The sequence below is a fragment of the Paramacrobiotus metropolitanus genome, unplaced genomic scaffold (assembly GCF_019649055.1).
Source record: "Paramacrobiotus metropolitanus isolate TYO unplaced genomic scaffold, Prichtersi_v1.0 Parri_scaffold0000175, whole genome shotgun sequence".
Classification (NCBI taxonomy): Eukaryota; Metazoa; Tardigrada; class Eutardigrada; order Parachela; family Macrobiotidae; genus Paramacrobiotus; species Paramacrobiotus metropolitanus.
Window position 1 is genome coordinate 72,066 of NW_026570395.1, and position 14,147 is coordinate 86,212.

The following is a 14,147-nucleotide window of genomic DNA, read 5'->3' on the forward strand; positions in this document are numbered from 1 at the left end:
GCTCCCTTTAAAATCTGCGAGTCGCACGAGTGTAGTAAATGTCATAACTGTATAAATCTCTGGACGGTTATGAACCTATGGTTACTCAGACCGTTTCTCCACAGTCAGACATCCCGCCATTTTGGGTTGAGCAGCATTGTTTATCGCGGATTGTTGTCAGCTGTTTGTTCGCTTCGCTTCGCTTCTACAATATTCGCTTGAAAGCGAGGCTTGCACCTCCCTTGAGACGTGACGTGCGTAGACACGTGGCGCAGTCGCATGTAAACGCTACCTCCATAAACGCAAGAGTTGCCGAAGAGAGCGAGATTGTATTCTTATTTGGAGGGCCGCTACATATTCGCACCGGTTGCTGTCGAGACACTGGGACCGTGGGTACCGTCCGCTATCGCCGTTGTTAAAGAGCCAGGCAGGAGACTCAGGATCCCATGAATTTATGCAACAACGATTATTGCTGGAAGTTTTAAGAGGGAATGTGGCATCTGTCCTTTGGACCGTGGGCGAAACGGATAGATTAAGCAAAATTTTTGTGTTTCTATTTCGTGTTGTTTGACTTACCGACGATACCACGTAAAAACCGTGTAACTGTTTAGTATAATAATTAAAGTACAATCATTGTAATGAACTATGTATCTTCACATACGTAGTTATCTGCGTCTACAAACGTCTGTTTTGTATGCTTACGGCTTACCCTATTTGTTAGCGTAGCGCTGAAGTTGTGTGGTTGAGCGATTCAGTGTCTGTCATGAGCGTGCAGAGTAAAAATCATTAATGTACTTAGGCAGTATTTTCCGTTGTGGATAACGCAAGATACGTTCGTTTATCAGTGAGAAACCTCCAGATTTTTTTAGATAAAATCAGTACTTAGAGAAGTAGTTTCTCGTGTGACTACTGGCTGCTGCACGGCTTCGTTGACATCAGTGGAACCCAAAGCGAAGTACCGGCAGTCGTTGGGAACTGACTGTCCTTTAATATCATGTAAACACTTCTTATTGCCGTCGAAACTTCAGAAACAACTAAATCTTACTGTTAAGTTTTTTCTCGGCAAATGATTCCGACAATCAGCCCAGTTTGGTAAACGTTTTTGCCACTTTGCAAAATTAATTTAACGATGCCAGTTTCTTTTGTTTTTCAGTTTAAGTTCTTCTAGTTAAGTATTTTACTTTATTCAAACTATATTACTAAGCAGTTATACTTCGTTTTGTCTCGTATTTCGGTCACTTAAAAGGCTGCGTTTTCGTATTTCGGCCACCTGGCGTTAAAATTTCCGAACAACACACAACAAAAATGCCAGAAATGAATGGTTTCCATAATAAAAACTTCGTTCAAGAAATTCGAAGCATAAACAAAAGAAATTTTAATAAAAAAATATCAAACAGAGAAATTGGACCGTATGTAATGTAAAAGAACCGCTCTTCCACGTTTACAAATTTAAGAAATTTTATGCTCCAATATTTTTACTTTTGCTTTTATAATTGTAGACAGATGAAAAATAAATCATGAAGAAAGTTATGCGATCAGCAAGTATTCATGTAGCGCGCCACAAGGGGTGGTGTAAGTGACCGGCGACCAAAATATATTTACTTTATACTGAAACATGTGACAAAACGAAGTATTTCATTTTATAATTTTTTATCGTTTACAGTCGATCCGGTAGTTTCCTTCTATCCCTGCTTCTCAGGGTCCATATTACAAAATATCTGCTCCGAACCTGTTACTAAAAGTGCCAGTCCCGATAAAACTACTCTAGTAAGTTCACGGGGTTCTTAACCGTGGCAGCATTACAAGTACGATCGCGTCGTGCTAATTTTTCTTCAAAAGCACACAGCAATTATTAATGAGAATATATTCTCACGGACCACTACGTAACTGTAGCTACTGAACCACCAATCAGAAATCAGCTAACCTTTTTGGTGCGAAGATGTCTCAAAGTATACAGATGACGGTACATCCTCCAAGAGGACTTACTTGTAAGACGATTGATCGAGCGAGCGTATACGTATTAATCAAAAATTGCGAAAATTTTGAATGTGAACTATTAAATATTTGATTCTGTTACAGTGCATTCTTTCATCAAAATTTATTATAAATATGATAACAATGTAAATTATAGATCCCCGTAATATGGGACAGGTACTGATGACGTCATCGGGTCACTTCCGTAAGAGACAGACCGACGGACAGTCAATTTTTTATTTCAGATTTAGAGAACCTTCGCTGAGCTTGATCAATAATTTTATCTTTGAAAAGGTCACTGTGGTGTACAAATGTCCAGCATTGTCAGACACCAGACTGCCAGAGATTTGTAAACAAACTTATATAGTGACACGTAGGAAAACAAACTTATCTGCCGCTATAGCACAGTACAGTCATCCGGCGGCTGAAGAATATTATATACTCGTAGCTTTCTGCGTTTCTGGGAGCGCCGTTGCTGAGGCAATTAAAAATCGCTGCCACCCAGAAAAAGCCGTTGAGTTGGAGGGGTAAGAAGCGTTGAAGTGGCGATTGTTAATGGCAGCTGGCTTGGATTAAAAAACGCCGGGAACGACCAAAACATACAGCTGCAGTGACGGTATACGCACTGATCGGCGATTTATGGCGTTTTTATAAGTGGTCAGCTGGATGCAAAGCTTTTGGTTCAAGTTCAGGTGACGTAAAAATAAAAAATGCTGTATAATTTTATAAACAGTTCCCGGTAATTCCCATGTTCAATATTAGGTTGTATTTGTGGAAAGGTCAAATACGTACGTTTGCAGGAGGCCTGCACGGGTGTCTTGAAGTGTGCCAGTGCTGATGCCATCAAATAGTAATCATGGATAAGCCTGCTTAGCCACGTTTGTACAGCGACGAAATTACTGAATGCATAATGCAGATTTCAACGTACACGACGTAGCATATGTACAAGCTTGTCCGGTAATTTCTGCCGGTTCAAAACAGCGAAATACTTACACAAATTTGCGTGTTACGCCAAGCGTAGTCTAGTGGCAATCGCTATAGCGCAAACTGGACGCTAAATATGTGCTATCTGTATCTTTACGACAGAAATTACCGGACAAGCTTGTATACGACAGATTTCAGCCTTGATGCGGCATACGTATAAGACAGCCTAGCAGAATTTAATTAGATAATAAGAAATACCGGATTTGCAATAAAATTGGCGGAATTTATAAAATTGATGTCATTTTGTTATGTTGAAGTACTACATAACCTATAACTTAATTTACATGATTTTGTACTCGATCGCGAAGAAAGTAAACCGACTGAAAAATATGCTGCTAAGCCTGATATATACCATAGGCAATATATTAACGCTCCAAAGTGCTGCGATTTCACAAAAAACCGGTGCGCATATGAATTTTCAGTGTTGCAGGAGTTAGGAGTATGACTATGTATCGGCCGCAACGTATAATGTATTCCCTCGGTAGAGGTTCGTTGTTTCGCTTACATGTCCAATCCGAATCCGTTAAGAGATACAGTGACGGCATACAACAATGTACTTCAGTATGCTATTCACTAAAGCAGTTTTATTTTGCAAGACGTTTTGAGTAATTATCACCATGTTTTTTGAAGTAATAGCTTACGATAACCTCATCCATTCTAAGCGCAAAAGCAAGACCTTCTTGTGCGATAACCTGTCGAGGTTAACACTTCCAGGAATTTTGTTTCAGTTTCTATCTTAGTTTATCTTATTTCACTTTTTTTGTTAAAATGACTGCAACGAGAGAAAAAACTATTCGGTTAAAAATGTTCGTAATAGAAAGTCCGTTAGGAATGACAAGAAAATTCCGTTAGAAACGAAAGTAAATTTGGTTAAAAGCCAAATGTACAAAATTCTTTCAAAAGTCTTAGAAAGTATTGATTCAACGAAAAGTTAGTTTATACCGGACATGTACTGGCCTTTTTTGGTCACATCAAAAAGGTATACATAAATATAAAAAGAAAAACGTTAAACTATAACAGAAAAATGCCGGACCGGAAACTCAGTTTATACCGGTTTGTACCGGAATTTCTGTTATTATGAAATGAGGTATGCCGGTACGTGGTGCCAAATTCGTGTACAAGTACAAAAACTCGCTTTCGCCACTCCCGATTTGTTTTGCATAGTTTATCGCATTTCGTAGTCAAATAATTTTGTTTCTTAAGTTTCTGCGCGCAAAATTCGTTTGGGGAGTTATGGGGGAAATCGTTTCAAAAACTTCAGACGTACAGTGTGTACCACAAGTGTAATTTTGATCCGATCTAATTCAAATTTCCGGAAAACGCACGCTAATATGAGAGAATCAGGTATCCACCATGTTTTTCAAATATTAAAATGAATATTTAAAAAATTTAAAAAGAATTGAAAATATGAAAAAATTGGCGGAAACCTGATTGGGTGTAAAAAGGATCGTGTGCGTGCATTTCCATGCAAATTCGAAGAGGTTCGATCTATAATTACACATGTGATAATCACGGACTTTATAATGATAACTACCAGAATTCTGCAGCGAGAACAAACGTACTTCGCCGTTTCCGGTGTGTAACTGCAAAATGTATTATCATACAATTTTTGCTAACACATCGTTTTTAAAGTTTACTTGCTTTAAATTCCCAACAAAGAACGATGGCATAACCGCACGGATAACTGTCAACAGCCCAAATAATATTTATATATTCTAAGAGTTATTTTGGCCCAGTTTCAGCGACGACTATTGGCTATACCACTGCGAAAAAGCGCGGTATAAAGCCGGGTAACTATGCTGGTCGGAATCCTTGTAACTCGTACTGTCGCTGCCACACAGGAATCGGGTTCACCGTTGCTTCTTATCGACAAAAGAATACGCGTTCTATCATCGGGCGTTTTAAGTTGACTTATCTGCCTTTAGAAGACTAGTGCCTGACAGTGCTAACATTTATATAATCGTGACCTTGAAATTTCCATAAAACCACATATAACCACAATGATAGCCTGTCGTATTGCTGGTGTTGTGCTTTTGGGATGCGCGTTCCTTCAAGGTTAAACGGAATTTTCCTTACTTCTTATGTCTATAATGTTACTCTCGTTATCCGCTCATTAAAATTTTCTTCGATAAATTTTATTCTGGATTACGTTTGGTCAATAAACTGAGGACTTCATTAGTACAGGATTAACGGCACGCAGCGCTAACCTCCGCACCGTCAACGTCGATACTCACTTTTCCACATGGCAAAGAGCAACGCCGATCCCTTACTGCCTGGATGCGACCTTCTGTACGCTTCGACTATCCCAGTTCTAAAGAACTGCATTTTTATAGCCCGGCCTTTATGTTTACGGTGGTTGCGTGTGTTCGATAGTGGGACCGGAGACGACCGCGTTCAACACGGCCCTCGCCAACATTACCGCTACTATCGGCAGCTGCATGACCTGGACGGCCGTGCCGTGCGCTTCCACAACATTTAAGATCCGTTTTCTGCCGTTAACGTAAGTCCTGCCCTATAGCAAGTTACAAGTTAACCGCCTCCCGAATTTTTTTATGGGTAATTCTCAAATGTATCATGAACAGCGATGGCAGTACCCCCTCCTACGCTTATCCGGGCAAGAATCTGGCTCTGGCCAATTACACACAGTCGGGAGTCTATGAGCAGATTGTCGGACTGCAGCGCTCCGATAGTACGCTGTGTTCCACGGATTATCGTTGCATCATGAAATGGATGGCGGTTACCATGAGCAAGCGTATGGAACACGAACGCGGGGATCGCAACACGTACATTGGCGTACTAACAAACAATTTGCGCGTTGTGGTAAGTGCCTATAACAGGTCGATCTTCTGTCTTCCTGTACCCCACTGAACATACTCACGCCAAAGAATTACTGCAGCCGAGAGATTTGACCGCTGAGGGCGCCGACATGAAATGGCATACAAAACTGAAAACACCGTGTTTGTGCATGTAGGCAGCGTACAACTTGTACGCAACGACGGATGCCTACTGGAGCTTGTACCCGTATGACTACTGCAGTATCACGGTAAAGGTCATCCTCTTGCTCGTTTGCATGTTGTTGCTCTAATGGCGCAACGCATTGTGTCATGCCGCAGCATAATCAAGACACCGACTACGCCCAACCCGGCACCAAAGCCTTCAACATCCTCCAGGCACCCTACTGTATTCCCAGGATGCCGACGATCAGCAAATTCGATTGCTACTACATTACCCGCAACTACCAATGCCCGACAGCCGTCTGTGACCTTCTTCGTACGTCCGCCATTTGAATCAGCGGCATTACCTGTTGTACTTAAATAAACTGTGTGATTTCCAGTATATTCAATCAAACTTACTTATACTACGTCAATTCGATTAATTCGGTCAATTCGGTTTAATCACCTATTAATGCAATAATCTTCAGTTTTCTAGTTAATTTAAAGTTATGTTTGCAGCCGACTGTGCGACTCAGACCTGCCAGGCGACGACAACCACCCCCGCCACAACCCCAACCACACCTACAACACCCACCACCCCCACCACGCCTACAACGCCCATAACCACGCCCATCAGCACCACCACTGGTTCCACAACCACTTCCACGTCCACCACGACGACGACCACCACCCCAACAACGACTACCACCACCACGACCACGCCCACCACGACAACAACCACGACCACTACCACCACCAGTACTACTGCAGATTTTTTTTAATACTTTATATTATTTTCCGTTGAGATAGTTCTAATAGGTCGGGCATCTGTTTATAGCCGCGCCTGTATGCATCGACTTTTGCCTGGACACGACCAACATCGATGAAGCGTCTAAAATATATAATGGAAACTACTACATGTTTTCCGGTAACTAGTCTTAAATGCCCCGCTTTTCTGTGAATACAATGCGCAAAGTTAACCCAGAGTTCCATGTTCCAGGCAACTGCATGGTACAAATCGATACGAGCAACAAACTAATTGGCCGTTCGGTGCAAATCAACACACTCCTTCCCGGTGTCACCGGACCGGTGAAGTCGGTGTGGACAGATAAGTACGGTACCACGTTCGTCATTACTGGCACGGTACGTGGAGCAGCATTACGTGTATTGTACTGCCTCAACCACTTTCCTTCGCATATGACCGCAGTATCTGTTTTTCTAGGCACAATACCAATGCCTCGGCAACCCCGTCAACTGCATCACCCTCCCGATTGTAGACACGGCCTTTCCTCGTACGAATTTCATTGGGACCACCTTCAGTTTGACTTGTGAGTTCCCGATTGAGCGGAGAAAAACTTAAGAATACCTAAGACATCTGATAAACTTGAGAAACATAAGAATCCTGTTAATTGACGGCTTAGCAAGACGCGCTTAGCTTGATTTTGCCGCGGGTCAGCGTTGTGTTTGTTTGTCTTAGTGACAGTCGACGAATTTCCGTTAACGAGATGGCGCGTCACAGAGATTTAACCCTGCTAGATACGAAATGAACATGATCGTTTTGCAGCCGCCGCCCCGAGCTCTAACTACCAGAACGATGGATCCGGTGCCGTGGTCCCCATCTCCCTTGGCGTTAATTGTCAGTACACCGGCGTGTGTGGGGTGGATTCAACGACATGGAGTGCCATGTACACGGTAAGCTACTTTGCATGTTTTTGTTAAAACCGCCAACAAATCCGCTAGGACCACACAAAAACTTCCTCAATCAATAAAAATATTGTTTTTGGGTACAGCCTATTAACACATTGATGATCATATGAGAAACAAGCAATTTTGTTAATTTCGAAATGAATTGCAAAACTTTTTTTAATTCATTATGAATTTTAATAAATAATGGTGAATCTTTTGCAGAGCAATCGTATTATTCGTATAGACATAGTAACGTTACCACAGTTACTTTGTACGAAGTATACGAGTTTCGGTGCGAAATAATCTGTGCATGCAGACGGTGATAATCTGTGCATGCAGACACCTGTTTGTTTTTAAACTTTAGGAATCGTTTTTCATGCCTTACACGTAACAAGCAGATGTTGCGCGCACAAACGGTCTGCACGCCACGTGTATCCGAAATCAAATTTTGGCCAGGCACTTAATTTGCAAAGCTGTTACCATGTTCTAGAGTTTGCATGTCGTCAAGGCTTTATATTGCTGTGCTATTGCAAAATTATCATTTTGGTTAAAAACGTTACAACATATAGACTACAATAATGCAATCAATACTTGCGTCTGCGTTTGTACAATACGTGTGTGTGTGTTTACCTGACATCAGAATTATTTGTCCTTGCAGCTTGATATAACATCCACATTTGGCATAATGTACGTCATCGGTAAGAGCCCGGCCACGCCAGGCCCGGTGCAGCGGGCCATGATGACCTTAATGCAGTCGGATATAATAGCTCCGACTACCGCCGGCCCCGGGACCAACAATAATTTGGCGACGGTCGGTAATGATGGTACCCCGCTTAGTAGCGTCCTGGGTTGTCCCAATGCGGGAGCAGGATAAACTGCAATTAAGACGTCATCACAACCAACAGGCTGTAGTTTGTCGCTGCGTTGGAATGGAGAACATAAGTTTTTTTGGGCTGTTTGGCTTTTAGCCGGCTTGATGTACTTTTTAATTACTTGATTATGTTTGCAAGAGTGCTTTCTGCACGGACATGTAGCTTTCCTATGAAATGCTGGAATGGAATGAACAATGTAATACTAGTAAACTTGCCCACATTACGGCTACCATTAGTAAATTAACATGACCGTTAAAAAAAGACTGCAATAAAATCCAGATGCCAGACATCATGCTTACTACCTGACGTTTGCAGTTCAACAACGTCGGTAACAACAAAAGAGAATAAAAGTTTAAAATTTTAACTGAAAGCCTAGAAATTCACTTCTATGGCACAGTGAAACGTACAGGAATACTTCACATTTATTCTTGGTTTACAGTTTAAGCAAATGTGTCCAGAGCGTGATGGTAACGCGGTTGTATGGGACGCAACATGCTGAGACACGGTGACCGCCTCCCACGTGCATGCGAGCTTTTAAAAGCCGGGAATGTGGCGCAGCTAGCCGAAAATAAACGGCGGAAGTACGCTTTGGCCGAGAAAATGAGATATCTTTTTTATCCATGCAGCAGCCGAGACGCTAGGAACGACCTAGGAGATGAGGAACTTTTGGTACGGCCGTTGCCGAACCTATCCGTTTTATCGGTCCAAAAATCCGCGATGCTACTGGGGAACCACGATCTACGGCGTCTCCGAGACAGCACTTAAACTTAGTGGTAGTTAGAGGGAAGCAGCAGCCGTTCTTGGAACACGAAATACGCAGCCTAAGACCCCGAACAACGGATTGTGGTTTTCTTTTTCAATGATTAAGTTTTTACAATTTCAGTTAGTGTCCAGCGCCGGCATTTTTGTACTAAAGGTTATATATACCAACTGTGAGAAAACAGAGAAATAAAATTAAAGTAAACACGAATGCACCTGGATCGTACGGCGCAGCCGCACTCGTATGGTGAGTTCTACAGTTTTAGGAGTGTAGCGCAGTGGCTATGGTGGCGTTGCTAAAGCGCCTTCACTGACGTCTTACAACGCATTTGCAAAAAAAAAGGTACGAGGTTTTTTAAGAATTTCCAGTACTCTGGAAAGAGAATATTCTGCTTAACTGAGAAAAAAACTGAAAGGAAATCGGTTTGTGGAACTTAAAGTTTCATGTGATTCATTAAATGACCATCGCCTGTTCATAGAGCATAATGGTCCACTTATTTGTTAAGCCACCGTGCGAGCAGTATGGTTCCTAGTAATTTAGTCTTATTTTTTTAAAGAGAAATAGTGCAAAAAAATCATTTTCTGTGACGAAAATCAAAAAGAAAAGAATGCGAAGTTTCAACATCTTCAAGATTAACATTCGTATTAGTGCCACACCAAACGGATGTAGCTGGGGTAACGGCCGGGATCGTCCCTGAATGTTCTTCAGTTGCGAACCGAGGATTTAACTTCATAATTAATAGCACTTACCATGAATTTAGGCGTTCCACAAAAATCGTAATTTCATCAGGGATAGTGGTTGAGCCAAAGCAGGTAGGCGCTGTAAGGTGGTATTTCTTTTTATCTCACGATAATTATAACTACCGAAAAGTCCACATCCTACTGTCTACGCAAAATGGTGCCGCCAAAAATATTTTACGTGGAGTCTGAATAAAGGCTGAATCCTTTTAAGGCTGAATCCAGCGGTTTACTACGTTGTAAATACACAGATTTATACTCCGTCGTTTCCGGTGTGTAACTGAAACGTGCATAATTATACGAATTGTGCCGACCCGTCGTTTTTAAAGTCTTTCTGCTTAAAAGACTAAGGACTTACTACGGACGATGGCGTAACCGCATGGATATTTGTCAACAGCCCAAATGATAATTGATATTTGTCAACAGCCCAAATGATAATCACATATTCCAAGAGTAATTTTGGCCCAGTTTCAGCGACAACCACTGGCTGTATCCCCGCGCGGAAGCGCTCTATAAAGCCGGCTTACTGTGCTGGACGAAACACTTGTAATGCCATTGCCATACAGGATCAAGCCTCGAGTTGACCGTTGTTCCTTATCCACAAAAGAATACTTGTTTTAATATACCGATATAAATAAGATTTTTTACCGGTCTTTAGCAGGCTTCTTTCTAATAGTGCTGGACATTGTACAACCGTGACCTTGACATATATATAAAATTGTATAGATCCACCATGACAGCCTGTCGTATTGCTGCAGTTGTAGTGTTGGGATGCGCGTTCCTTCAAGGTTAACCGGAATCTTCATTGATTTTTATTTCTATAATATTATTGTTGTTATACGTTCATCATAATTTTCTTCATTAAATTTTCTTTCTGATTTATGTTTTACCGATAAACCGAGGAATTTATTGGTACAGGGTCAACGGCACGTAGCGCTAACCTCCGCACCGTCAACGTCGACACACACTTTTCCACATGGCAAAGAACAACGCCGATTCCTTATTGCCTCGATGCGTCCTTCTGTAAGCTACGTCTGTCCCAATTTTAAAGAACTGTATTTTTAGATCTTGGTATTTATATTACGGTGGGTGCGTCACGTGCGTGTGTTTCTACAGTGGCTGCGGAGACAACCGCGTTCAACACGGCCCTCGCCAACATTACCGCTACAATCGGCAGCTGCATGACCTGGACGGCCGTACCCTGCACTTCCACAACATTTAAGATCCGTTTCCTACCCTTAACGTAAGTGTTCACCGAATCCCCTATCCCGGGACCATTTTTTATGATTTACATAATGTATGCGTGAACAGCGATGGTACGACTCCATCCTACGCGTATCCAGGAAAGAATTTGGCTCTGTCGAATTACACACAGTCGCAAGTGTACGAACAGATTGTCGGACTGCAGCGTTCCGATAGTACACTGTGTTCCACGGATTACCGGTGTATCATGAAATGGATGGCGATTTCCCTGAGCAAGCGTATGGAGCACGAACGTGGGGATCGCAGCACGTACATTGCCGTACTAACAAACAACTTGCGCGTTGCAGTAAGCGCCTGCCATTTTTCAGACGAATAATATATAAAGCACAGATATGTGCCAATAATCATTTGTAGTGTGATTTGTACATAATATCTGTCCAGAGTCCACACATTAGGCACTAGAATGCATCAGTGACTGTGCCACAAAACTTTAGTACGCCCTACTATACAACTATACTATACAACAGTACAATACAACTAAATATTGTACAAGTGTCAAGTGAATACATCTGTAAATCTGCAGCGCAAAAGTGTTCCAACATTTTAGGCAGCTTACAACGTGTACTCAACAACAGATGCCTACTGGAACTTATACCCGTATGACTACTGCAGTATTACGGTAAAGATCGACCTGTTACTGTTTTTGATGTTATTTCTATAATGGCTCAATTCATCGTGTGACGCCGCAGCATAACCGAGATACCGACTACGCCCAACCCGGCACCAAGGCATTCACCGTCCTCCAGGCCCCCTACTGTATTCCCAGGATGGCGACGATTAGCAAATTCGATTGCTACTACATTACCCGCAATTACCAATGCGCGACAACCGTCTGCGACGCTCTTCGTACGTCCGCAACTTGCATCATCCGCTCTGCTTAAAAATTACGTGATCTACCTATGTTCGAATTAAGTTTATTTAACATTAATTTGATTCAATCTTTTTTCCGTGTAGTTATTTTCAGTTTCCAGTTAACTTTAAATGGTTTTTGCAGCCGACTGTGCAACCCAGACCTGCCCATCCACGACAACCACATCCGCCACAACACCAACCACACCTACAACGCCCGCCACCCCAACCACGCCTACCACGCCTACAACTACGCCCGCCAGCACCACCACGGGTTCCACAACCACTTCCACATCTACCACGTCGACCACCACTACCCCAACAACGACCACCACCACCACCACCACGACCACGCCTACAACAACAACTACCACCACGACCACCACCAGTACGACTGCAAATTTTGCAAATTATTGATAATATTATCTTACTTGGCTTGAATTTTAATCGGTTGGCCATCTGCTTACAGCCGCGCCCGTATGCATCGACTTTTGCCTGGACACGACCAATATCGACGAAGCGTCCAGGCTATATAATGGAAACTATTACATGTTCTCCGGTAATTTAATTGAAATGTCCCACTTTTCTACAAATCCACTGCGTTACGATGGCCTTAAGTGCAATTTTCCAGGCAACTGCATGGTACAAATTGATACGAGCAACAGATTGATCGGCCGTTCGGTGCAGATCAACACGCTCCTTCCGGGCATCACCGGACCGGTGAGGTCAGTGTGGACGGATAAGTATGGAACCACGTTCGTGATCACCGGCACGGTATGTAGGGTTGTTTTAAACTGCCGCAACCATTCCCCTTGTCAAATAACCGTAGTGTCTGTTTTTCTACTTCTAGGCGCAATACCAATGCCTCGGCACTCCCGTCAACTGCATCACCCTCCCGATTGTGGACACGCCCTTTGCTCGTACGGATTTCCTAGGGACAACCTTCAGTTTGACCTGTAAGTTCCCGGTCTGAGTCGCAATAACCTTTTCATCGGCATTCTACATGTTTCGGCTACGGCTTGGACTATGTCTAAGAAATCTAAGAAATCTAACAAAGGAAATGAATATGAATGTCAGTAAATCGCGGTAGGAAATGAATATAATTGTGCTGCAGCGGCAACCCCGACCTCTAACTACCAGAATGATGGGACGTCGGCCGTGGTTCCCATCACCCTTGGTGTTAATTGCCAATACACTGGTGTATGTGGAGTGGATCCACAGACATGGAGTGCCATGTACACGGTAAATTACTTCATAATTTTTGTTGGAACTGCCAAAATAACATACGCAAAAACAAGGGTAAAATATCTTCAATTATGCACATATCGTTTTTTGCAATAAAGAGAAAAACGCTTCAGTACTGCTGTTTTTCGTGGAAAAGTGGCGGCAGTTTTGGGCACCATCCCGCTTGTAAAACGGCATGATAACGTTAAAAAGGGTACTGCTTGCTTTGGTTTTGTAACCTACCGGTATTTAGTTTCAAGTAGTCGTGTCTGGTTGTAGCCATAAGAATTGCTAAATTAATAAAGACTTGTAAAAAATAAATGAATGCGCTTATTTGACGTAGAATTATTGGTCCTTGCAGCTTGCTATTACACCCCAATTTGGCATAATGTACGTCATCGGGAAGAGTCCGGCCACGCCGGGTCCGGTGCAGCGCGCCATGATGACCTTAATGCAAGCGGATATAATAACTCCAATGAATGCCGGCGCTGGTACCAGCAATAACCTGGCGACGGTCGGCAATGATGGTGTCGCGCTTAGTAGCGTCCTGGGCTGTCCTAATGCGGGGGCAGGATAAACTGTTTTACGTCATCACCGTCACCACTCTGAAAGCTCTAATGCCGCTGTGTTGAAATGGAGAAACCCCTGTTTGGTGGTGTGTTCGGCTTTGAGCCGGCTGGCTGTACATACGTATTACTTTGTTATGACATTGTTTGCTGGAGTGCGGTTTGCACCAGCATGTGGAATAAGATGAGCAGTACAATAAAATGTTCAACTAGCGATACTCGACCACATTATTACCACCATTAGCAAATTAACAGAACCATTAAGAAAATACTGAAGTAGAATCCAGAAGCTAAATTAATACACTTAAACTTCGACAACC

At 42.6% G+C, this 14,147-nt stretch overlaps 2 protein-coding genes across 2 annotated transcripts; both read left to right on the top strand.

The window, feature by feature from the left end:
• The first annotated feature begins 4,736 nt into the window (after positions 1 to 4,736).
• Positions 4,737 to 8,651, top strand: LOC129600389 (mucin-2-like). Its single transcript, XM_055498882.1, has 12 exons — positions 4,737 to 4,992; positions 5,122 to 5,226; positions 5,311 to 5,437; positions 5,520 to 5,757; positions 5,909 to 5,980; positions 6,051 to 6,207; positions 6,390 to 6,629; positions 6,709 to 6,798; positions 6,871 to 7,013; positions 7,093 to 7,198; positions 7,435 to 7,562; positions 8,215 to 8,651. Exons 1-12 carry the CDS (start codon positions 4,938 to 4,940, stop codon positions 8,428 to 8,430), a joined length of 1,677 nt encoding a protein of 558 aa, XP_055354857.1. The 5' UTR covers positions 4,737 to 4,937; the 3' UTR covers positions 8,431 to 8,651.
• Positions 8,652 to 10,503: 1,852 nt separating this feature from the next.
• Positions 10,504 to 14,012, top strand: LOC129600388 (mucin-2-like). The gene is made up of 12 exons (XM_055498881.1): positions 10,504 to 10,713; positions 10,844 to 10,948; positions 11,042 to 11,168; positions 11,237 to 11,474; positions 11,736 to 11,807; positions 11,878 to 12,034; positions 12,183 to 12,425; positions 12,507 to 12,596; positions 12,669 to 12,811; positions 12,888 to 12,993; positions 13,152 to 13,279; positions 13,623 to 14,012. Exons 1-12 carry the CDS (start codon positions 10,659 to 10,661, stop codon positions 13,836 to 13,838), a joined length of 1,680 nt encoding a protein of 559 aa, XP_055354856.1. The 5' UTR covers positions 10,504 to 10,658; the 3' UTR covers positions 13,839 to 14,012.
• Positions 14,013 to 14,147: the final 135 nt, after the last annotated feature.